At 38.8% G+C, this 26,208-nt stretch overlaps 1 protein-coding gene across 1 annotated transcript in view; it reads left to right on the top strand.

Moving 5' to 3' along the window:
- KCMF1 (potassium channel modulatory factor 1) overlaps positions 1 to 26,208 on the top strand; it is a 77,929-nt gene that overhangs the window by 48,556 nt on the left and 3,165 nt on the right. The window contains exons 3-6 of the mRNA XM_036872745.1: positions 3,817 to 3,956; positions 17,240 to 17,341; positions 20,253 to 20,427; positions 23,081 to 23,363. Of these exons, the coding sequence (XP_036728640.1) occupies positions 3,817 to 3,956; positions 17,240 to 17,341; positions 20,253 to 20,427; positions 23,081 to 23,363 (700 nt within the window). The remainder of the gene's footprint in view (positions 1 to 3,816; positions 3,957 to 17,239; positions 17,342 to 20,252; positions 20,428 to 23,080; positions 23,364 to 26,208) is intronic.

Genomic DNA, 26,208 nt, shown 5'->3' with positions numbered 1-26,208 from the left:
ATCATTTAGAACTTTGTGTGTATGTGTATGAAGAAGTAAAGGCAAAATGTTCTAAAACTGTCCCCAGTAGCATACATGAGGCTCCAAATTCATTAAAAATAACATGAGTCTTACTTTTATATTCTAAGTAATTTTTTCTCTTATAGCTTATTTATGAAAGCCATTCAGAAATAAATACAACCAGCAAGGTATGAAACGGAAGAATGCCTCAGTAAAGAAGGAATAGAGTTTAAACTGACCGTTCTTGCTAACAATACACAAGTCTTCTTGCTCTAGTTATCAGGAAGCAGATTATTTCTACAGTTGATTAGAAGACACTGTCAATTCATAAGAAAAGCTTTAAATGTTTCATGCTGTAATTTCTTACTAGTCAACACTTGTTATTTTCTGTCTGATTATAGCCGTCCTAGTGGGTGTGAAGTGGTGGTATCTCACGTGGTTTTGATTTGCATTTCTCTGATGGCCAGTGATGTTGACCATCTCTTCTAGTGCTGATTAGCCATTTGTGGATCTGCTTTGGAGAAATGTCTATTCAGATCCTTTGCCCATTTTTTAATTGGGTAATGTGTCCTTTATTATTGACTTTTAAGAGTCCTTTGTGTATTCTGTACACAAGTTCCTTACAGATAAATGACTTGCAGAGATTTTCTCCTATTCTGTGGGTTGTCTTTTCACTTTCTTGATGGTATGTTTTGAAGCACATAAGTTTTAATTTTGATGGTGTCTAGTTTATCTGTTTCTTTCCTTTGTTGTGCTTTTAGTGTCATATCTAGGAAACCATTGCCTAATCCAAGATCATAAAGACTTAAAACTATGTTTTCGTCAAAGGGTTTTATAATTTTAGTATTTACATTTAGATCTTTGATCCATTTTGAGTTAATTTTTGTGTGTGGAATGAGGTAGAGTTCCAACTTTATTCTTTGGCATGTGAATATCCAGTTGTCCCAGCGTCATTTGTTGAAAAGACTATTTTCTACCCAATGAATTGTCTTGGCATTACTGTTGCAACTCAGTTGACCAGAGGGAAAGGGGAAATTGGGGTGTGTTGGTCAAAGGGTACAAAGTTTTGTTGTGCAAGATGAATAAGTTCCAGAGATCGCATGGTGACCATAGTTAACGATATTGTATACTGGAAGTTTTCAAAGAGGATAGATCTTAAATTAAATCTTCTCAGCACACACACACACACACACACACACACACACGCACACACAAAATGGTAACTATGTAGAGGTAATAGAGGTGTTAATTAGCTTGATTGGTGATCTTTTCACAGTGTATACATATATGAAAACATTTATACCATAAATATATACAATTTTTGTATGTCAAAGATATATCAGTAAAGCTGTTAAAAAAGAAAAATCAATTGACCATAAATGTCAGTTTTAATTTCTGGACTCTCAGTCTGTTCCGTTGATTTATATGCCTATATACCAGTACCACAGTGTCTCAATTATGTAGTAAGCTTTGAAATCAGAAAGTGTGCATCTTCCAGCTTTGTTCTCTTTGAAAGTTGTTTTGGGTATTCTAGATCCCTTGAATTTCATGTGAATTTTAGGATCAACTTGTCAAATTTCTGCAAAGGAGCCAACTGGGATTTTGATAGGAATTATTTTGTATCTGTAGATCAGTTTGGAGAGCAATGTTATTAAGTCTGCCAACCCATGAATGCGGGATGTCTTTCTGTTTATTTAGGCTATCTTTCTGTTTATTTAAGTCATCTTTCATTTCTTTCAGCAAAATTTTGCAGCTATCAGAGGATAAGTTTCACACTTCTTTCATTAAATGTATTCCTAAATGTTTTATTCTTTTTGCTCTTGTAAATGGAATTTTTTTTAATTTTTATTTTGGATTGTCCATTGCAAATTACAGAAAAACAATAAGTTTTTATATATAGATCTTGTATCCTGTAATGCTGCTGAACTTGCTTATGAGTTCTGATAGTTTTTTAGTGGATTCGTTAGGATTTTCTATATACAGCAGGGGTCCCCACAGCTACTGGAACCGGGCCTCACAGCAGGAGGTGAGCGGCGGGCGAGCAAGCGAAGCTTCATCTGTATTTACAGCCGCTCCCCATTGCTCACATTACTGCCTGTCAGATCAGCGGTGGCATTAGGTTCTCATAGGAGCGGGAACCCTACTGTGAACTGTGCATGCGAGGGATCTAGGTGGCGCTCTCCTTATGAGAATCTAATGCCTGGTGATCTGAGGTGGAGCTGAGGTGCTGATGCTAGCGCTGGGGAGTGGCTGCAAATACCAATTATCATTAGCAGAGAGGTTTGACTGCACAGAGACCATAATAAATCAATTGCTTGCTGACTCATATCAAAACCCTATCAGTAAAAAAAAAAAAAAAAAACCCTATCAGTGAGTGGCAAGTGAAACAAGCTCAGGGCTCCCACTGATTCTGCATTATGATGAGTTGTATAATTATTTCATTATATATTACAATGTAATAATAATAGAAATAAAGTGCATAATAAATGTAATGTGCTTGAATCATCCCAAAGCCATCCCCCCCACCCCCCGCCCCCATCCATGGAAACCAGTCCCTGGTGCCAAAAAGGTTGGGGATTGCTGATATACAGGGTCATGTCATCTGCTAATAGAGATAGTTTTACTTCTTCCTTTCCATCTCGATGCCTTTCGTTTCATTTTCTTGCCTAATTACTCTGGTTAGATCCTCCAGTAAAACATTGAATAGAAATGGCAAGAGTGGACATTCTTGTCTTGTTCCTGGTCTTAGTGGGGAGGCATCCGGTCTTCCACCAGTAAGTATGATGTTAGCTCTGGGTTTTTTGTAGATGCCCTTTATCAGGTAAGAAAGTTCTCTTCTTTTTTTTTTTATGTTTATCTCCACCTACCCCAAATTCACTTGGCAAGTCTTATGCATATAATAAATGGTCAATATATATGTAATGGGTAAATATTTTTAAGATAGTCTTAATTTCCCTAAAAATGAATGTGCATGAATCTATCTTGTAGTAAACACTTTCTTTCATTTTCTCTTCTCACAAAAACGATCATATCTTCTTAAAGTAGGTATTTGTTTCATGTTAAATAATGAGATCTTTGTAATGAAGTGACGTAACATACTAAGTGTACTTTAAATTGCATTTCCTTTTGTGCTACTAATGGAGAAAAATAGACTTATTCCTTGACATGTGTTAATCAGGCGAACAAATTATTCCCACGGACTCTCACTAATTGGTCAGTTCTTCAGTAACCAAGTTGGGCAGAATACGTTGTGGTAGTTCCCCATTCAAGTTAGCATTTATAAGAACTGAATGCTTAGGGTCCTTCCTGCTATATGAATGGTATGTTCTGTAGATAAATAGCTGCATCTAGGAGTTGGCATATTGATCATTGTCATCTGTTCTTTCCCTCTGAGCACTTGTGTTCTCGTATATGATATATCCTGCTGATTCTTTGTATTGACTTTGGTGTTGCCACAGTATATACAGAGATAAAGAAAAAAATAAATTACAATAAAATTAGAACCAGATGTGAAATTAGAGATGTTTCAAAATTAAATGAAGGGATATAAAGCTGTTTGCTTGCTTTTCTCTTAAGGCTGTAGTAGCAAGTAGAGAAGGAATTTGGGAAGAGTGACATAGAGTCCTTGGGAGAATAAGGATGTTACAGAGGTAAACAGAGAGGTACCTAAGCACTCCTTGACAAAGTGAGGCTGTTGGTGGAGATTTTAGGCACCCTTTTTTTTTTTACATTATCGTACCACATGATTACATTTTTATATATTTTTTAAAAAGGAGTAATAATTATTTCTCAATGCAGTTCCACTCTGTTTTTCAGATCTGTACTATGGTGGGGAAGCTTTCTCCGTAGAGCAACCACAGTCTTTTACTTGTCCCTATTGTGGAAAAATGGGCTATACGGAGACATCTCTTCAAGAACATGTTACTTCTGAACATGCAGAAACATCAACGGAAGTGGTAAGTGAAGCAGCCTGTGTCTAAATGATATGGTAAAGTATATTATTTCTAACATAAATAAAGCCATGTCACTATCATCTACCTCCTGCTAAGGGTACTGATACTGTTTGTGTGATAACTGTTAAATTACCTTTAAACAGCAAATTTTACACATCCTAGGAGGGAGGCTGCACGTGTACGAGATGATGCCCCCATTTGTCCACACTAGCCTTTCTTGCCGTGTTGCTAAAAGCACAACGTGGAATCTTATACAAATTCAGGAGCCTTCAGTAAACACATAGTGAAAAGGTTTAAAGCACCCCGACCTGCAACACATCTCTTTTCATAGTATTCTAGCTGCCTGATTGATTTCTCTTTTATAAGGAAACCTTCACAAGGAAATTTTAAAATCTCTGGTCATATACTAAGTAGAAATCCATTGTCACATCTCATTGTAGCATATTACTGACCTTCCTGGGTTTTCATCAGATCATATCTCTTGCTTCATAGGTCAGAGCTTTGAGGTCCCTAGAAGTTCCTCCTCCTCTGATCTTTGCCAGTGGCCAGGGACCCAGAATAATACACAAAGAAAATCTTGGCTTGAAAGCTTTTTGGATATTTTACTTGACACCTGAGTCAGCATATATCCAACTTCAAGAAATGATGAGTGCACCCCAAAGAGTCCCCTTCCCCCCCGTTTACCATTGGTAACAGTAGATAAAGTGAGCCATGAGAGCTGGAACTGTGGGTGTAGAACTCGGAGAGTTTGGGCACAAGCATTTGCACATTGCTTCAACTCATAAGCCCCTGAATGTACTCAAAACAAATTAACTGAAACTCGGGAGAAGTAAAGTAATAGTGTATCCAAGGACGCTCAGCTAGTAAGGGGCAGAGTCAGGTGTTTGAACTCAGCCAGAGTCCCTTTGGGTTGTAGAGTCCCTACTTAACCACTGTCCTATTCTGTCTCCACTACAGCCCTGCTGTTACAGCTGTGAGAGTACAGGTTCACTGTTATCTCCACTTACACTGCTGGTTGATGTTAAAGTTGTTATAAGATTTATAGTTCAAACAGTTGGTAAATTTACATTATGTAGTTCTCAAATCAAATTTTACCATCTAACAACTCAAAAATGCTCTCATCTTGCACCTTGGGGAACCTCAGAACACTATTGTCACATTTTACTTGTGTTCTTAATTTGTTCTTTTTATTCTACAAAGGTGATTTTGCTTCCTTTTGGAACAGTCCCAGATAACAGTGTGAAGAATGCTGACTTGATTGCATCTCTGTCCTGGTTGTTGTGGGAAAGTTGGAATAATTTCTCTTTGATTTAAATTCTGTTAAGTTTGAGAGTTTATTTACCTAGATATAATAAGGAGGGGTTTCCCTGTTGTAAACCTGGCATTCTTAAAATCAGTATCATATTCGCCAGTAGGCCCTAGTGTAGTAGTTCCATCACCCCATTGGGACAGGACAATGTGTCGGTTTTCCACGTCTAAAATTGGGGAATCCAGTGGAAATTCAAGTCCCCTCCGTGAATGAAAAGCTAATTATTCATTTTTAAAAATGAGAGTCAACTACCAGCAGCCTTGCCTTTATTTTTTTCCAGAAAGTAAATACAATTTATGTATACTCCTTTGTACCTGATACACAGTTTGAAAATTAAATACCATCTACAAATAGTTTTATGGTCTGTCTCTCATAAGTTGTGTTCAGTTATATGCCTTCGTTTAGTTCCCCAACTTTTGGAACATAGCTCAAGGCAGCGGCCATACCATTTTTTCATATTAGTATTTGTGGAATTTTTTAAGGATTTCTCCCTCCTCACGGGCTCTTAGTCTGCATGAGCACTGCATCTACCTCGCTTCCCACTCATAGCACACCCAGACATTTCAAAGTGGAAAACAGCAAGCAGGCAAGAATCTTTGCTACTGAGGTGCTTGATTCTTAATCATGTAGGTCGTGTCCTAGATCCGGGGCTGGCATCAGCGGGTGTACCACGTGTGGAATACTGACCAGTGTCCATGCTCAATGATTGCTGCCTATGCCTTGCCAGGTGTTAAGTATTTTGAATGCCTCTAGGTATATATGTGAAACACATTACCAGCTCTGATGTGTTAACAGTTATACGTAAATGTCCACGTGATATTATTATGTGTCCCCTCTCTACACCCTCCCCCCTGTGTTTTGCCAAGTCATGGTAATTAAAACATTTTTGAATTCTGGAGTTCAGGAGTGACTCATGTCATTTTGGAAGGTAGGGAATTAGATTCACATAATAACTGTATCTCTGTTTCTATTCCTGTTTATATTTTTCTTTCTAAATGCTCAGTTTGCTATCCTTCCTTGCCCCTGCATTTCCTGCATATCCCCTCTGTACCACCAGCTAGTACCTTCCTCTAGGACTTAAGGGTCTCACTCCTCTAACCAGCATCCCTTTGGAACATTTAGGAGCGAGAGGATAGATCCCTGCAGATATTACTGTCACCACTAGTAAGCATTTACCGATACCTGACATAGCTAGTAAGAAAATGTACGGAAGGTTAATTTTTAAAATAACTTTGTAGTCTTTGTCTATATTTTTGTCTCCTTTTTCAACTTGGAACTCTAAGGCCCTAACCTAAGATTTGCCTCCTTTCTTAAGATTAATTTAAGATTGCTCAAGAGGCTTTTGATTTTGAGGATATGGAGGATCCTTCAAAACTAGATATTATTAAAAACAACATCTGACATAGAATACATAGTGAAGATGATTAAAAACTTTACAAGCAGATTGGGTATAGTCTCAGGGATCTTTTTATAAACACCAAATCTGATAAGCAGTGTGATTTTGAAGTTACGCGCAAGTTCTTAAAAACCCTCATAGTTACGAAATCTGGTAGGTTGGGACAACTAACTAGTTTTTGGTTGCGGGAAGAATTAAGAGGGGAAGTAGCACAGTATGTAATTATCAAAATCCATCAAGCTGGTAGTAGAAGTGAGCGCTAGAGGTCAAATGGGATTGCAAACATGAAGGATTCGTTGAGGAAGTGGTAGGAATGTGGAAGAAACACGGTGGGAAAGCTTTGAACATAAAAGCATTAAGCATGACTCCTGAAATTTTTCTTAAATCTTACATTTGAGCTGACTTGCACTGCAGCTAATTAGAACGCCTTCAGGGATTTTTGTTGTTGTTTTTAAATGAAATGTAACTTTACCTCTAATTAATGATATGTAATTAATCTTTCAGTTCCTTGTTTAATAAATCTCTTGCAATTTATATTAAGAACATTATGCTTTAAAAAGTAAAAGCACTTTTGTTCACCAACATTTTCTTCTCACTTCTAGAAATCTGTGTTGTAGTATATTATTCCGTTCATAATTGTATCAGTTCTCTAGCATTCCCTGCTGGAAGCTTTTTGCTTTCTATTTTTTATTTGGTTTACTCTTTGGTTTCTTCACTCTCTAAAAAGGGGAGGTTAGGGCAATCTCCAGCTTTTAGGTTTTCATACATGTAAGTGATACAGTCCCTCCCTTTTTTTTTTTTTTTTTAATTGTGTTAGTTTGTTAATTTTTATTTTCCTAGGGATACATCTGTATACATTTCTGAACTTGGCACAAGGTTATTCATAATATCATCTTATTGTTGATGTCTACACTATCTGACTCTTTCTCGTTTCTTTTTTTGTTTTTTTATTTTTTTTTTACCTTTTTTCTTTTTTTTAATTAATTTTTATTGGAGTGTAGTTGCTTTACAGTGTTGTGTTAGTTTCTGCTGTACAGCAAAGTGAATCAGCCATACGTATACATATCTCCCCATCCCTCCCTTTTTAATGAAGACCTAGATGTGTTTGTAACAAATTGAGTTTAATTTTGAAATAGCATGGTTGTATTGTGTTCTATTTATACTGATTTGATAAGAAGTAAAAACCAAGAAGAAAGAATGACTTTAGAAATTTTTCACAATCTGACTTTATACGATTTTATTCTTATGGAGAAACATGGTGACATAAAAGGACTTTTACATTTTTTTTTAATGAGTCAGAATAATCTGTTTTAGCTGATTATTTAATATTTAGACAGTTGTTTGAGTGTCAATTAAAAGGAGCTATAGAACACAGAATAGAAATTATCATCATTGTGGCATTTTGTGTATAAACAGATGCATTTGATACCTAAATTAAACAAGCAGGAAAATATAAGATCAAATATACTGCAAACCAAAATAATGTGACAGATATGGTTTATACATGAGGGCTATGAAAGGTTACATATTTTTAAATTGTGTATAGGACTTTTAAATTTTGACCATCAAAACAGTATCTGTATTTCATTGAAAGACCATTTTAATATGTAGATATATAGAGCTAACTTCCCAACACAGGTATTTCCTTATCAGGAACAATAATAGTGGAGTGAACCACAATTTTTACAAATCTTCTAATCTAATCTTGTACATTTTCTTAAATATTATAATTACCTATTTACTCTTATAATCAGGTAATCAAGAAAAGTAAGCATTTAAAAGCCAAATACACATTTTTTTTAAAAAATAGGCTTGGATTGACTGTTACTACTTGCATTCTTCTTCTTCAAAGAATGCAGTTGGATGCTGTCTGCTTTTCTGTGAACTAACAATGGTATTTTATTTAATAATAGTGGAGGAATACATAAAACTGCCGTTGCTACAGGCAACCGTATAGCTACTACTCAACTGCATTTAGCTAGAGAGATTATAGCAGACCAGGATTTGGTACTTTTACCATTTGTGCTTTTCATTACTTTTGACTCAGAACACTTTCTTTTTTATAAATCACTTTTTTACTATCTTTAGTATTTGGCTATCTTTGCACATTTTTAATAATAGTTATTTTGAGCATATTGTTTAAAATCAGATAGTAATACTTTTGATTTTAAGGGTGATACGGCCATTGGTTTCCCAGTAGATTTTTGAGTTGATAGCACAGAAGGAAATGATAGGAGACACGTTGGGGATTCCAGATTGTTCTAGGATAATTCAATTTATGTGTGTGTCATGATATTTTAAAAGATATTTCTATAAGAGATCAGTTCCTTAAGGTGATATGAAAACCAGGAGGGGAATCATTTAAAATATTATGAAAATGAGGTAGTAAAAGCTTTTCCAAGAAGGTGTCGTGCCTGGTATTTCAGAGTATATTGTTATCCTGGGTAGGGTTTTCATTGCTCTGTGCTTCCCTCTGTGTTGAAGTAAACTCCTGTAGGGAAAGGTGAGTAGGCAGTTTTCAGAATGGGAAGAACACCCAATATGAAGGGGAGCACTGGGTAAGAGAGCAGCAGGTGTAGAGACATTCATTTTGAGTTCTTTTTTCCTTTGGCCACTGGTTTGGTTTCTTCTTTGTCCTGTGAAATACTGGCTTGTCTAGTTCAGTGTCTGGACAGCTAATTTCAAGTCAGTGCATAGAAGTGGGGCCTCTTCTTGCAGGGCTTGCAGAAAGATTTGTAGGGAGGGGGGTATAAATTAAAGATGGGACCTCTCTGGCAACTACTGGAGAATTATAAGGTAGCTCAGAAGTCCTTTAAACACTTTTCAGCCTTGTCTCTTCTCCTGGTACCCCTTTTTTCCCCATCGTGCCCCTCAGGTTAAAAAAGGAAAAACTGGTTAAGAAAATTATTTGAAGACGCCAGTCTCGGTCTTCATAGCTGAGGTTATTTTTTCTAGGAAATCCTACCAAACTCAGCCTCACTTGACAAACTTGTAATGCTCTTGAGAAGAGGAGCTTACAAAGCTTCTGTCATTGCCGGACACTAAACTCATTATAAACAACATAAACCCACTAACTTACGTAGAGTCATTTCTGACTTTTCACTAAAACTGTTGCTGGCTTTGGGCTCTGCCTCCCTGAGCCTGTCCCCCTGCAGCTCGCAGGTGCTTACTGACACACTATGCAACAATGGGTGCCCGTTTCCTTGTCTTTCTCTAGGTCTACAGGGGGAAATATATAGCTTACCCCAGGATAGGTGGAAACAGTAAAGCTCACATTGGGGTTTTTCTTCTAAGTACTCATGGATGTGAGCACTCGTATTCAGAGTGAACTGTGAACAGGATAAAGAAATGCGAGCGCCCTGACCCCTTTGGAGTTATTTTTCATTTTGGCTAAATTATGTTTTTTCAAGTGTTATGAATTCCCAGGACATCAGTATACACATGTAATTTAAATCTATGTCCAAGAAACATGTTTAAAACCAAAACTTTAATTATTTAGTACTTTTAAATCATATATAAAAATGTAAGGAAAACTGAAATTTTTGTATTTAACAAAAACTCCCTAACATTCTAAATGCTGCTCTTTGGAAGCAGGTGACAGTTCCAACCTAAGCATTAAAATGGGGAGAATGGAACTGAGGAGAAAAATAAATTCAATATGAAGTAGCTTATACTTAATTATAAGGTAATTTGAGTGTTCCACTGCAACAGCAGAAAATTAGATTATAATCGAGTTGAACATTGTGATCACTCGCATCTTGAAAGAACCTGTATCTGTATTGACAAAACGGATGGCTAAGGTGCATGTAGCTACAACTTAGATGGTTCTAGAGAAGGCCCAAAATGAGTTTGTTAACCATGTAGCATAGATTTTCCACTAGTGCTTTTTGTATGTCCTCAAAGCAAAACCTCACTCTTGTCTTATTTTCATTATATCTGCAGATTTTACAAGATAAACTACTTTTAATTACGCAAGAGATCCAAAAACCTGGAGTTATCAGTTAGCCTTAGCAGTTGTTAATTCAGTAGAATGTCAACTCTCTTTTTAGTGTGAGGATTAAAATATAATGCATGTGAGGGGTTTTGTATGTCATGGCTTTAAATTATAATAGCTCCTTTGGGTCACCACTTTTCAGTAAAAGAAACTTTGTTAAAAACACCCCCATTGAATTGCAGGTGATCAGAAAATCTGCCTTACAGAACAAGCCCGTGGTATTTCTAGAGCTGAATTTAAGAGTTCCTCAAAAGGAGAGACACAAATTGTGCCCCAGACATGAATTGTACCTAAGTATTTACTCAGTAAATACTTAATGAATTAGTTAATCCATAGTAACAAAATTATACAGTATGGCAAATTTAACCAGTCAGAACTTTAACTTTACCAGCTTACCTGGACCTCACAGCATAAGTCCTTTAACTTACAGAAATTAGGACACAGTTGTAATAAAGAGCCGCACAAGAGAAGGTATGCTTATCGCACTTGCAGAAGTTGCTCTTATCTTAAACGACACTCACAAGGCTTTACTTAAATGTTTTTATTTGAATTTACTACATAGTCTACATAAATATCGTAAAAAAGGAAGACCCCAACTTTAGAAAGAGGCTATTTTTGTAAATGTCCTTTGGACACCTGGTTTGGAACTCAGAGCACAGGAAGCACATACATTGGCAGAACACATCATGTAGTGAACTTTGATCTCAAAGCTAGCTTGGGAAAACCTAGGTAACCTTATACTAGAAAATTAGTATAGTATTAAACAACACAGGAAAATTATTTGGCTTGAAATCATGTTCTTTCTTGTGTTATTATTGGGGAAAAACAGCACATTCACATAAGGATGAAGAAATAAGCAGAGCTTTTCTGAAGACAGTAGAGCTATGGCAGTGGGTAGGTTCTTCACTGCATTTTAATTTTGCTTCAGAACTTATAACTCCTCAGATACAAGGCTGTTACTTTTAATCTTTTCAACCATGATTAACTTCATAACTTGACTCACAGCTGTAATAAAGGAATGAGGAATGGAGAAGGGGGAAGGAGTTTTGAAGTAATGAGCAGACAAAAAACAACGAAACAGAGGAGGATGGGGGCTGCACAAGGGCTAGTGTGTGAGAGAAAGTGTGGGTGCCTGAGCGGAAATTAACTGAGTTGTTAGCTGTGATGGAGGAAATGGGTCAGGGTGCGGCACAACATTTACTTTGCCCTCAGACGGATGATGTCAGAAGAAAGGCTGTTCTGGGTCATGCCTGGGTCAGTTATTAAGGACAGCTTAGGGAAACATTTGCTGGTCTTTCTCAAGACTTCATGTATTCCTAACTTCTCAATGTGTCTCTCCAGCTATTAACCAAGAGCGTTACATCCAATATGTCAAGTGTGAAGTAGTGCTTTCCGAAGTCATCAGATTCTTGGAGTAAAGCACGATGGCTGTCAGCATAATAAATTTAAAACATGGCCTCTACCCACACAGACTTTATAGCATGTCTAAAAACCAAACTAGCTCTTCTGACACAATTGGAGAAAAATGCAAGAAGGAGTCAGGGCTTTGTGACTTGAGGTAGGCCTTGAAAAATGGGTGTTACTTCAAAAAGTGGACAGAATGGAAGGAATGGTATTACTCAAGGGAAGAGACATGAACCAAGATGCAGTGTTAGAAAGAACACAGGAGGTGGAGAGGATGGTAAGGCATTGATTGTTGTGTGAAGTAGTGGGAAATAAAACTGAATTAGCCAAATGAGGCCAGATAGTAGAGAACCTGTAAAACCAGAATATTTGTCCACTTGGCTTGGTGGACAGTAAAGAGAAGTGTTTGCCCCTGTACAGAGGAGTGACATTTTCTCTACCGTCAGTGGCAGCTAGGCTCTCATTTGGGAAGGGAAGGATGGTAGGGTTTGAGTGATTCTGTAGTTCTTTTGAAACAGAATGAACTTAATCATAATGATTATGTGGATGAACATGGATCAAAAAAGGGTAGAAATTACAAAGAAGCTTTTGCTGCCTGTTATAAGACCATGATCATCAGAGAAATGATGCCTCAGACATTTGGTATCACCAGAAAGTAACAATAGAAGATGATGTAAGGAAATCACAGCTTTTGAACATGTATTCTCAAAAGGAAAATGTTTCTCATGGGTGTAAAATTAGATCAAAGAAATAAATGAGTTTATCAAGTTTGTGATCCAGAAACCTAGTCAAGAAATGCCGATTGCCAAGGCAGTTACTTCACTTAAGGTGTTTGCTGTTGAGAAGAAGCATGGTGTCCCAGAATCTGAGTTCAAGGGCAATTTCAAGTGGTCTAAGAAGATGATGCATCGAAGTGGATCATCCTCATGGTGAAGAACCTCCCTAGCTCCCCAGCAGCTGCTGAATGAATTTGGTGAAAGACCAGTCTCTCTATAATGCTGCAGTCTAGCGTCAGTGAAGGCCAGGTTATGTGCTGGATCAGATAGGCAGCTTTTAAAATGCGTTTTTCTGTAGCAGTGAACAAAATGGGCAAGAAGTGTATTATGAAGCCTATCCAAAAAAAGGAGGGAGAGAGAGAGAGGAAAAGAACTCACCACATCATAGGAACTTAAATCCTCCTCTCTTGTTGTTTTAAAGCACTGTACAGTAGCCAGACAGAATGCTACCTGGAGAGGGTTTTCGAGTTCAAGAAAGAAGCTGGGGGAGATCCGAACTTGCTTTAGACTGGTTGATAATTGTATGGGGCGCTTGCTTTTAGATTTCTTTTTAATGCACATAGCCTGTCACAGGGAAAAAGGTTTTGTAAATTCAGTAGTGACTTAGCATTTACATGTTGAATAGTAACTTCAGAAGGTATGTTCTAGACATTGGTCACACAGGTGGCCACCGGTGTTGGGAATCTGCACTGGTTACTCACTGGCCATCATGCACTGGGAACATGTGGGAAAATGGAAACTCCATTATGTTTTTGGCATGGGGTCTCACCTCAGTACATGGGGAACGGCTTCCAGAGGTGCTGCAGGTAAAAAGCAGGACTGATGGTGACGCTCAGTGGCAGGATGACGCAGAAGGGGAAGACTCAAGCAATAGCAAAGATTGCCAAGACTGAGAATAGCAAGGACATTTGTGAATAAGCATGTGGGGGAGGGGTAGCTAATGACAACATTTGGTGTTTCATACAACAGGGTAAGTATTATTTTTCAGTACCTTTGTATATTCAAGCAGTATTTACCAAACTTTCTAATTATAAAGTAACTGGGACCCTTGTCAAAATACAGATTCTCAAACCTAGAATCACTTTCTAGGCAGGAGTCTAGGAAACTATTTTTTTATATATATTTTTTTTTATTTTATTTTATTTTTTATACAACAGGTTCTTATTAGTTATCTGTTTTATACATATTAGTGTATACATGTCAATCCCAGTCTCCCAGTTCATCCCACCACCACCACCACCACCGCCCCCGCTTTCCCTCCTTGGTGTCCATACGTTTGTAGGAAACTATATTTTTAACAAATGCTCCAGATGAATTATATCCTTAGCACGTTTAGGAAGCACTGACTTAAGCCAATTCAGTAAGCCTTAACGTTGACAAATTGTTGTAATTTTTTAAATTTTTTATTTTATTGAAATATAGTTGATTTACAGTGTTGTGTTGTCATAATTTTAAGCTAATGTGTTAGCTTAAAAATTAATGGAATTTTCTTGTTCAGGTGATAGATATTTCTATATCGTGTGGCGGTAGAAGTATGATAAATATTAATGTTGACAGGCTCATAATTTTAGGGTTAATAGCTTATCCTTTGTGTGGAATTTGCCTGTCCTGTAAAAGGTATTAGGTACCATCTCGTGGAAGTAAAGACACACTCAGAGCTAAGCTGCATTTGTGCTCCTGGGTGCAGGATGGCGTCTGTCTCTATTCCCACCTCTTCTCTGTTTCTCCTGCCCCACTTTGCTCTTCTTTTTCTCCCTTCCTCTTGTTCCCTCCACTATCTCTCAGAAAGTACAACCTTGATTTACCAAAGTTTTTATCCTAAAACATGAGTTAGCTTGCTAAGTATAAAATGTAAAAACTTGTAAGGTGACCGGGCCTCCAGTTCCATCAGCACTTAGATTTCCCTTCCAGGTCTTCATCTGAATTAGCTTCATGTGGCCCCAAGTGTCACAGCATCTTCCACTTGGTTCTCATCTAGCCTCTTGATTTTTCTGTGCCAGCTGCCAAACTAGGTGTTCCTCCTACCCCAGTAATTCCTTATCCTTGGTAACTCTTTATCCCTAGTTATTAGAGAAGTGTGTTTGCTTTTGTGTTATTTCTCTCTAAGTGAAGCAGTCTGAATACCTTCATCCTGCCTTATCCCTACAGTGAAATATAAAAGATTTTGAGTTACAGAACTGAAATTAATACACAATATTGAAGGATCTTGATTTTCCTTCTATTTTATTACATCCCTAACTCAAAGGTGCTTTTCTAGTTTGTAGGAGATTATCAGTCTTATGAGGACATTCTTAGTATGTTTGGTATCTGTACTTTCCCATTCTGTCTTCCTTCCAGGAATGCATGTTCTCAAGGAGACTTGCCTCATCTAAGTTCATTGACATGCCTCCTCACAGTACTGCAACTTCTGTAGTTGTCTTTGTGCAGTTCAAGTTATAAATAGATTTTATCCAAAGGCCAGTCCAAAAGGAAATATCTTAGAAGGAAGATGCCTTTTCCTTTTGGTGGTTATTTTCTCTTTGGATAAAAATCTCATACATGCAACTTGAGGTTGTTTCTGCTTCTCCAAACATTGTCGGTCTTTTTGCTTTTAGCAAATCTGGTCACAGTTCCCAAACAAGAAAGAAATCACACTGTCCTGCATTTCTCAAAAAGTTTACAATCTAGCTAGACAAGACAGAAACATGTGAAAAGTAAAATAAGTATATCAGACTCTACCCCACAGTGTCACAGCACAGGAGTGGTACAGACAGTAAAACCCAAATTCCTGGTAAGGAGAGAGTTGATAATCTGTAAACTTGTAAACAGATCCAATTGCTTTTCTCTCTGGCACCAAAAAAAGAAGAAAAAAAAAAAGAACACGTTTCTGGCATCTTCTGAAGAAACACAGGCATAGCTATCTAATTCTTCCTCTCGTTTGCCTCACAAGTATATCCCATCGTGACCTCCCTAATTCTTTTGCACACTGTCTTGCTTAAATGTTATTTTTCCTGAGCAACTTTAGGTTTTCTTGAGGATATTTCTCAGAGTCCTGAGGCAGATAATCAGGACAGCTGACTGTTTGCACATGAAGAGGAACTGGGATCACATCAGAGTCCGGGAACTTCTGCTTTCTAGTCATTCGAGATAGGGATTTGTGTTCACTTAGGCTCTAGGAATCAGAGTGGTTTGTTTTCCCCTCCGTATCCCAGTGTTGTCCTTCCAGGTCTCGCCTTTTCCCTGCCGCCTCATCTCCAGTGCCGCTCTCCTCTCCCACTCTGCTGTGAGCTGGCAGTAAGGTCAACCAGATGCCCAGTTTTACTCCAGGTGAAAGAATTCAGGCACAGGACACATGTATTGGCAAGATGGATCCTGCCCTCAGCTCTCCTGTCCCCGGAGGGGCGCCAGCTGAAGCCTTTCGTTGTCCAGGCCCTGCGGCTTCCTTTGGTTGTGCTCCTTTGCATCAGACCTTTCTTCTTGGTTCTGTTCTTTAAGGTTGAAGTTCTTCATACTTCAAGGCTTGGCTACCACTCTTAGGCCATCATCTGTCCAGTTGGATTTCTGGAAGAGTAAGGGGCTTTCCCCTGAAAGTTGTGCATTCTTCCTGTCCTTCCCTCTCCTGCCTCCTATTTCACCACTTCTGTTGAAACTGCTGTTTCAGAAACCACATTCCCAACCTGTCAAGCCTCCTCTGCCTGTGGACACGTTATTTCATTTCTTCTTTCTCCTTCTATCCCTTGCCCTCAGGCCCACAGCGAAGTTGTCTTCTACTCCTTGACCTTGCTCTGATCACAAGCTTTTGTCCTACCTCCCATCCTTCTGGGAAATAAAGTTCTAAAAATGGTCTCTCATACCCACTCGCCACCTTGGAAGTCCCATTCATGAATCGATAGAGCATATTTGCATATTATCGGTAGTCATTGTCTGTCTTACCATACCACATTCAAAGTATTTAAGTTCGTGCAGTTGTGTTTTTAGTAAGAGCTTTGCTGTCTTGTTTGGCTGTTGGCCCTCAAGTCTAGCTTACTTTAGGGAAGCTTATGTCTCAGCCTTTACCAATCAAGACTGGACTTAGTCATGAATGTGCACTAAATAGCACACTAAAAAACTATTTTTATGGAAACTGTGTTGCTAGACCATGCAGATGAATCGGCCAGGCTGTTGGAAGTCGTTGCCAGAGCTCAGATTCGACCTGTGTGTTTAGAATTGTCTGTCTGAGCCTGACAGACGTCTGCTTTGGTGGAGTCACAGCACTGATGCCTGCGGTTCTTGTTCAGCCTCCGCAGCTGTTCACTAGTTCAGGATCTGCTTTGTTTTTGCCTGGTTAAAACCTGGTCAAGGTAAAATGTACAGTAAAGTATTCATCCGGAAAGATGTCTGATCAGTGTTCATCTATAAGTAAACCTGCTTTCTTTACTTTCATTTCAGATTTGTCCGATCTGTGCGGCATTGCCTGGAGGCGATCCTAATCATGTCACGGATGACTTTGCAGCTCATCTTACACTTGAACACAGAGCCCCTAGAGATCTAATATCCTTTCAAGAGGCAACAAGGGGAAAAGTTGTTTGTAGCATTTATCATTTCGATGGTTTTTAAGGACAACATCCCCAAAGAGGAAAACTAACCTCCAGACTATCTTAGTTGATTTAACCTTTTCCTAAGAGTGACTCAGTGTTGAGGTGCAGTTTCTTATTTCTCTTTTTCTGTGCTATAACTGTTACATTAATCATGCTCAGTAAGTGAAAGTTCCCTTGCTCGTCATCTTTAGTTCGTTAACCATCAGATTTTTGTTAAGACAATTTGACCAGGTTATAAGTCTTCAGGAGGGTGTTTTCATACAAAAGAGGAAAATGCTAATCCAAATTAAAATCTAGTTCATTAACTATATGGAGGATGGATTTGCTTGCCACCCCTGGTCTCTGTTGCCTCGCCCTGTTACAGGCTGGATGGGGGGCAGGTGTGCGTCGTGGGGTTCCTTCCCTTTTGGAGTTTCCTTCTCCAGAGAGAGCCATTTCCTGCCCAGTCTCTGAGTAGGATAGCATAAGGTCAGGTCCAGCTCTAAATTCCTTTCCCACTTTCATTTCTGCTTCCCCTCCCAAACCAATCTCATGACAGTTCCTGGCAGTATTCCCTAATAATCTCCAAGAGATTACTGGCCCCCCAGAGTAAATTAATTTTGTAGACTCGGTGCTTCTGGTTTCAAGTTCTGAATTGTTTTTCTGAAACTATCACCTATTAACGTAGGGTTCTGTTCTCATGTAAAGGTTTTAGTGTTCATTGCAGTTTGAAGCAATTCAAGAGCTAATCACAACCTTTCTCCCTGCCAGACTTCATTCTGATTCCTTTGCTTGCCTCCTGGCAATCATAATTCAAGCTTAGACTTATTTGAGGAAGAAACTGGTGTGGTGGTTTTCTTGTCCTACAGCTCCCATCCCTTGCTCACAATTCCTAATTTTCTAATTAGAAATATGGCCCTTTAGAGTTAGGGGAAGATAAGTGGAAACTAATGGGAAGATAAAGATATGAACCCATCCTGAGAAGTTAGAATATCAGCCTGGACTGAGCCAGTCTTTGACAAGTACTGAAAGAACAGAGGAACCCACTCTTCCTCTCTCCTAAATGCAGGGGACACTAAAAGCAAAACGAAGAAAGCGGTGCTTGCTTGTTTTTGTTTTTGTTTTTGTTTTTTCCAAGAGAATATGAAAATCCAAATAGGCCAAGAATACTTTAGCCTTAGAGTCACTTCTCATTTTGTATAAAAGAATCCTATAACAATACCCAGAGTTATGCTTGATCCATGCGTCACTCCATCTTCACGGAGAAGCTAGGCAAATAACTTTTTCAGCAAGTTCAAGGGCCTCTAGTGAAATTAGTATCCATTCAGTAGAATGTCCCATATCATCTACATGCATTTTTGTAAGATTTTTATGAGTCTTTCATTACCAAGAAAAGATTAGCTTATGCAAAATATAAGAATAAAAGAAGTCATGTGTTGCATTTTAGATTACTAACAAGTATTATCATTAAGTTCTAGAAAGCAAAATGTTGGCATAGCAGTTTTCCTGGAAATATAACTAATTTTTCAGGTACTTCAAGTGCTACTGTGTGGTAATTTTGTTTGACATGAGGGAGTGACTTGTTTCTAAGCCTCTTAAGCACCCAGACTTTTTTTTTTTTTTTAAACTACTTTGATGGAACTCTTCCTAAAGTGCACTTTTTACACTTTTTAAAAACAAAGTGTGATGATCACAACATCACTTTCTGCAGAACCCAAGCCACTGTCATGAATACCACCATGAAACGGTGTGCATTACGGTGGCGCCTGAGGGCTTCCTGGAGCCACCCAACCTGTCCCCACATGACTCCTGAACCATCAGCTGACAAAACTGGGAAGTCAACACAAAAATTAATCTGCATTATATAGCTGTCTGTTGGCTGCTTTGTTTCTTTTTTTTTTGTTGTTGTTAATTTTTTTTAGAGTATGGTTGATTTACAGTGTTGTGTTGTGTTAGTTTCTGCTGGACAGCAAAGTGAATCAGTTACACATATACATATATCCCCTCTTTTTTAGATTCTTTTCCCATATGTTGGCTGGTTTGAAAGATCTCCCCTGCTGCAATACCTAGCTCACCCAGTCTCCTTGCACACTCACACTCACCTGTGTGGAGGAAACACAGCGTTGTCTTCATGAGTTTTGGCAGCTCTTTGCTCCTCAGGACCTTCTTCAGTGTAACTCACACGCAGGTGTATAAGGTGGTCGAGGCTGCTGGAACTTTGACTTCTTGATAAATGTGCTGTTACTCTCTCTGTGTCCACTTGTACAAGAAATTCAAATCTGGTTTTCTGCTTAGCAGCAGCATTGGAAGAAAAAAAAAACTTGCCAGATTAAAACTAATAGCCAGAAGGAGTCTTTTACTCCTGAATTTAAATTATTTATACTGTTCGTTTCTCATTACAGATGGTCACTGAGATTTGATTAGCCTGTATATTAGCACAGTTCTCACCAGATATAAAAAATTGCTGGTTATTATTTGTGGTTACTTCGGTATGAACATATATGGAATTCAGTACTGAGTTGAGGGTAAGAGAATGTCTCACCCTGGGTGTCTGACCAGGCAATGCCTCTCACCTCGTTTGGCAGTGTTAGGAAGGAACTTCTTCCCACCTGGAGAAACTTTCTTTTCTCTTTGAAAACACACACACATACATAATATACACACACAGTATACACATACTCACATTTTGCTTTATATTTGAGTGTCTTTTTTTAGAGTTAATAGCCCTCATAGCTATAGTTGTACCATTTGTATTCTAAATGAAATGTGCTACTTTAAAATGCTTATAATTTGGGAAATCTGCATGTCTATCTTGCAAGGACTTGAGTGATTTTTTTTTTTCTTTCTATGAAATACTTGAGTTTTTTCTTTAACTTTGGAGTTATGATGAATCGAGTGGTGTTCGACATGTACGTAGAATGTTTCACCCTGGCCGGGGATTGGGAGGTCCTCGTGCACGTAGATCAAACATGCACTTTACTAGCAGTTCTACTGGTGGACTTTCTTCTTCTCAGAGTTCATATTCTCCAAGCAATAGGGAAGCCATGGATCCTATAGCTGGTAAGTTAGTTTCACATTAATAAAGGAAATGGCTGGGGGTGGTGGGGCTCCCTTTAAAAATTTTTGGTAGGATTTGTATTCTTAGTCTCTTATCACACGCCACATGTTCCTTGACAAAATTCCTCTAAATTTTATAAGTATAAAATATGTTTAAAGTAGACCACATAAAGTAGTTCATATTATTTTGGCATTTCTTTAAGTACTTAGAGGTATAAGAGAATAAGGAACAGTCAATGTTCTATTTATGGCCTCCAGTGAAACCCAAGAAAATCATAGAAGATTTCAGAGTTGAAAGACCTGCAGAATTCCATGGTTCAGCCTCCACAAGCTCACAGATAAGAAAACTAATTGACAGGACTAAAGAATTAAGCTCTTCTCATGGAAGAAAGTCAAGTAGGAGTGTCTTGTCCTTGCTTTGATTTGAGAACTATATTACTGTGGAACATTCGTGTTTTAATAGCTTGGGAAAATCTTACTTTAAAAACCATTTGGGGCTTCCCTGGTGGTGCAGGGGGACACAGGTTTGAGCCCTGCTCCGGGAAGATCCCACGTGCCACAGAGCAACTAAGCCTGTGCGCCACAACTACTGACCCGCGAGCCACAACTACTGAAGCCTGCATGCCTAGAGCCCGTGCTCCACAACAAGAGAAGCCACCGCAATGAGAAGCCCACGCACCGCAGTGAAGAGTAGCCCCAGCTTGATGCAACTAGAGAAAGCCCGCGCACGGCAACGAACACCCAATGCAGCCAAAAATAATAGATAGATAGATAGTTAGAAAAAAAATTATTAAAAAAACAACAACAACATTTGAACATGTAGTTCATAGCCAAGTCACTGGTCTCATGCATGGCCAACCTGGGAAGCCAGCAGCAAAGCACAAGGTTTGACAGTCAAAATGTCAGAAGTCACTGTAGCCTGAGACCCTGAAAGATTCAGTAAGCACTGGCAGGCAGTAAGAGTCCAGGGAGCCTGTACGAGTCCGAAATGTGTACATACAGTGGAACGCGTACCTGAAATGCTGCTGCGTATAAATCTGCCATCGAAAGTAGCAAGTGTTACTCATAAAATCTTCCTTAAAATGTGAGATATTCAGTGTAAAATCTTTTTTTTTTAACTTTTTAAAAAAATAGATTTATTTTATTTATTTATTTTTGGCTGCGTTGGGCCTTTGTTGCTGTGCACGGGCTTTCCTCTAGTTGCGGCGAGCGGGGGCTACTCTTAGTTGAGGTGCTTCTCACCTCAAGGCTTCCCCTTGCAGTGGCTTCTCTTGTTGTCGAGCACGGGTTCTAGGCACACAGGCTTCAGTAGTTGTGTCACGTTGGCTTCAGTAGTTGTGGCTCGTGGGCTCTAGAGCACAGGTTCAGTAGTTGTGGTGAACAGGCTTAGTCGCTCCGCGGCATGTGGGATCTTCCCGGACCAGGGCACGAACCCGTGTCCCTGGCATTGGCAGGCAGATTCTTAACCACTGCGCCACCAGGGAAGCCAGTGTAAAATTTTAATTCCAAACATGCTTTGGGCATTTGGATGTGGAGTAAACCCAGAAAAACTGAGTTTTGGGAATTTTAAAAAATACTTCTTCATCCAAAAGGAATATTTACCTGCTGTCTTTGGTAACAGGCTCTAAAAGTTAATGTGATTGCTGGGGGCAAAATTCAAAATTGAGACACTTTCTCCATTCAGTTTTTTTCTGTCAGTGAAAATTAGTTTATGTTAGTGATGGACTATATGAAGGAATGGTGTTAAGAGCCCCTGGGATAAAACAACAGTGAGCAGTAAGGCAGAAATGTGCCCTGGAAATGAATTTTAATGGTGAAGAGCTTTGCCAGCCTAGGAATGTTGAAAGGGCAATCATCAAATCCACGTAAGCCAGGTAGACCCTCCACATGGGAGAAGGCAACTACTGCACCTCACTTAGATGAGAAGGCAGGGACAGAGAGCCACCTGGCTCCTGAGGAGCACAGCCTTGTTCAAACAAGAGAGTCTAAATAGGCTGTACAGTCGGGAGCTAATCAGCTTCACTGGGCATCACCGGTGGTCCTCACTGCAGTGGTGCTCTGGGGCTCTCAAACAGCAGTACCAGAAGGTTCCAGAGAAAGAAGGCAGAGGCAAGTGTACAACCGTCACAGTTAGAAATGATGCAGGTCTCTTGGATTTAATTCTGAGAGTCATTCAATCATTAAATAAATGTTTGAGTGCCTGCTATGTGTCAGGTGCTGTTCTAAGAACCAGGAATATCGTAAACAGTGGACTTGATCCCTGCTTTCATGGAGCTCATGTTGAGAGGGTTTATGTTATGACTGGACCAGTAGATGAGCCACCTTAGCCTACTAAAATACTAAGAGAAAGTATAACTAAATCAGCCCATTATGCAAACAACTTAAAAAACAATTTGCTATGTTTTGCTTAAAAATAATTGTATGTGAGCTAATATTCATATGTATTTGCATTTCTCATACACAACACATACACAACACCTTTTGCCTCTAGGAGGCATCCTAAAAGGTATTAAGCTCCAAGCTGAAACTGTATGTTGCCACAGGTTACCTTCCTGTTGACGGTCATTTTTAATGTTCCTCTGGTAAAAGAATGATCTGTAGCGTTTTGTTTTCTTCATATTGAAGTAGACATTAATGTCTTCATTTCCATTGGCAGAGCTTTTATCCCAGTTGTCAGGAGTGAGACGTTCTGCAGGAGGACAGCTTAATTCCTCTGGCCCTTCCGCTTCTCAGTTACAACAACTGCAGATGCAGCTGCAGCTGGAACGGCAGCACGCCCAGGCAGCACGGCAACAACTGGAGACTGCACGCAACGCAACCCGGCGTACTAACACGAGCAGCGTCCCCACTACAGTCCCACAGTCCGCAGCAACAACCAACACAGCTAACACAGAAAGCAGTCAGCAGACTCTCCAGAATTCCCAGTTTCTTCTAACAAGGTAGTGCATTTATTAATGTAACTTTGAGAAGTAGTATTTTATTAGCACCGCGCAGCCTGAGATGACCTTTTCTCTTTTGTGCTTATATGTGTTCTTAAAGACTCGGCCTTTGATCAAACCATTAAAACTCACAGATCTCTAATCAAAACTGTATATTCAGTATTTCCTTAAAAATATGAAAAATAATAGTTTATTTTAGATAAACTAGGAATGCTGATGGTCTTGTTCTAACAGTGTATCATCATCTGATATGAATTTCTTTTCCCATATTGCCCATAAAATGTAAACATCGTATCATTACATATATGGGACATACTAGGTACATTTATTGTCATAATTAACATTGCTGTCTTTTTATTGCCAGTTTCAGTCTGCTGTGAAATATCCAAAAGTACAAGAGAAGATTTTATAATGTGGTGGTTTTCTCCTGAGAATTTCTAAAGAAATGGAATTTAAATTTTTATGGTTAGCGAACACAAAATAACTACTTTAAAAAAATGGTTCACCACAGTGTAAAAAATACTTAGTATACACAGTAAATGGCTCTGCTGGATGGAGTAGAATTCTTATTTGCTTCTGAAAACTACCATTAGCAACCAAATATGTTCCTCTGCTGAGACCTCATAGGCATTTTATGTGACTTTTAAAAATAAAAGAATTTTAGAAAGAGCAGTAATGAGTAGACGTAGGCTCAACAGATAATGAACCTGGACTAATTTGGACTTTTAATGGAATAGAGAGGAATATAAAGTTAAAAACTGTGAAACGAAGAAGAAAATTAGTGTAATATATCAGTTATCTCCAAAAAGTAATGTGACAACTAGATGTTAGAAGAAAACACTATTTCTATGTATATTTCTTTTATCTCATGCTTTTAAACATCTCTGTTAGTACAGTGGCACATGTGTATAGTTGTAAATAACATATTGTTGATGCAGAATAAAAAATGTTTGCAGATCTCTGCAAATAGGACCCCTGTCAAGAGCCCCAGCTTTTACTAGTTTGGACCTTAGGCAAGTCACTTCACTTCTCCAAACCTCAGTTTTATAATATTCCATGAGTTTTGCCGCATTAGAATGAGAATTGTTTTGAGGATGAAATGGAGTACAGGTATGTGTATGGTCTGGCTCAGTATCTGGCATATAATAAAAGCCCAATTAATGGTACTTATTATCATTTGGTATGGTTCTAAGGAGGAAGTTTCAAGTGGGAAATTTACCTTTGGATTATCTCTGCAAAGTGAGTAACTGTGCCTGATTGATTATTACCAGAAAATGTGGCGTCAACGTAAAGAAAGCACAGAGCCACAGATCTAGGTACCTACCTCAGAAAGGAGCCCTACCAGTGTGTGTGTCTGCTGAGGGTTCGCTGGCCTGGGGGTGGAACGAATGTCTTGCCCCACTGCCCCTTGGAAAACACATCTTCCCACCTTTGCTCCACTCTGGTTTTGTTTTTGTTTTTTGAGCTCCAGACTCAGTGAGCTTGACCTGGGACTTTTCTCTATGTAGTTATTCTATACTAGACAGCCAGCAACCAGGGCACAGTATGGGTGGCCTCTGAGTGCTTTCCTTGGATTCTGGTTGTAGCTTCTGGAAGGCCCCCTTTCTGTCATCTGATACTGTATGTTGCATAGTACCTTGCAACTTGTAGACCACTTTCTACATCTTTCATTGTGTCATTAGATCCTGACTCATATGGTTTACCTAAGGCAATATTTCCCCAAAAATATTCCCTGGAACTTTATATATTCTAAGAAACATAAATAGTTATTTATGTTCAAGTTTTTTTTCCTGATGAATAAGTTTGGGCAAAACTAAGTAACAAATAGTTTATTTACTCTTGGGCGTCTCAGAACTTCAAATACATTAACGTGTGTACTGAGAATCTTCAAGGCTAGGAGAGGGTCTGCGATGTTTCCAAGGGGAAATCCTTGTCCCTGGCCACACAGCTGCCATGTGATATGCGTAGGGCTCCAGCCTCGTCTTTGGTCTCTTTGACCAGGGGCAATTCCTGTTCCTGTTGCCTTGGAGCTGATGGTGGGACACAGTTTCTTTGGGATCCAAAAATGGTTGACCTTTTAGAAAGCAATTGTGTAAGTGTCTATGTCAGATTCCAGTCTCTTGGTAACGGAGCCAACTAGTTTTGCTAACTCCAGTTTGAAGCTCCTTACAAGCTTTGCAGTTACTTCTAGATCCCAAATGAAGTTGGGCCATCAAGACATCTAGTCCTAGTACCGATTTTATCTACCGCCCTCAGGAATGAAACATTTTCTCAGTTACTTCCTAAACATCAAAACAGTAATACTAGGATTACATGCTTCCCAAAGGTTTGGGGGCCTCAGCCTGTATGTCTCTAGTTTGCCTGCCTGCTACGTAGGAAGTCTTCTGTGCATCCTTTCTCTTTCTAATAGGTTTGACTTTAGTGTGTTTTTCTTTTTAAGGCCTTTTCCAAAACTAAGGATGTGGAATGTATTTCATTTCTTAGCACTTTCAAAGGTTTTGATTGAGCATACATAGCCTATTGCTCCATCTCCTGTTTCATCAGATACTCTCTTATATTCTTAATTTGGTTTTAATCATAAATGTCCTCAGTCATTTCCTTTCAGTGTGGATTTAATGGCTTATTATGTAGTTACCTTCCAGATGGTCTTTCAGTTCTTAAATTTAGATCTTTTGTTTTCTAAGCCATGGGTCTAATCATTGAGTGGTTTTGAACTTTGATGGCTGTGAGATTTTTGAGCAAGTCACTTAACCTCTTCAGTTTCTTCTGCCTACAAGTTGATAATAATGAGACCTAACTCGTAGGAGTTAAAAGAGATAGTCCATACAAAAAGCATTTAAAACAG

Source organism: Balaenoptera musculus, chromosome 13, assembly GCF_009873245.2.
Source record: "Balaenoptera musculus isolate JJ_BM4_2016_0621 chromosome 13, mBalMus1.pri.v3, whole genome shotgun sequence".
In the NCBI taxonomy this organism is placed as follows: domain Eukaryota; kingdom Metazoa; phylum Chordata; class Mammalia; order Artiodactyla; family Balaenopteridae; genus Balaenoptera; species Balaenoptera musculus.
Note: the sequence above shows the minus strand (reverse complement) of the source record. Positions and strands in the feature narration are given on the sequence as shown.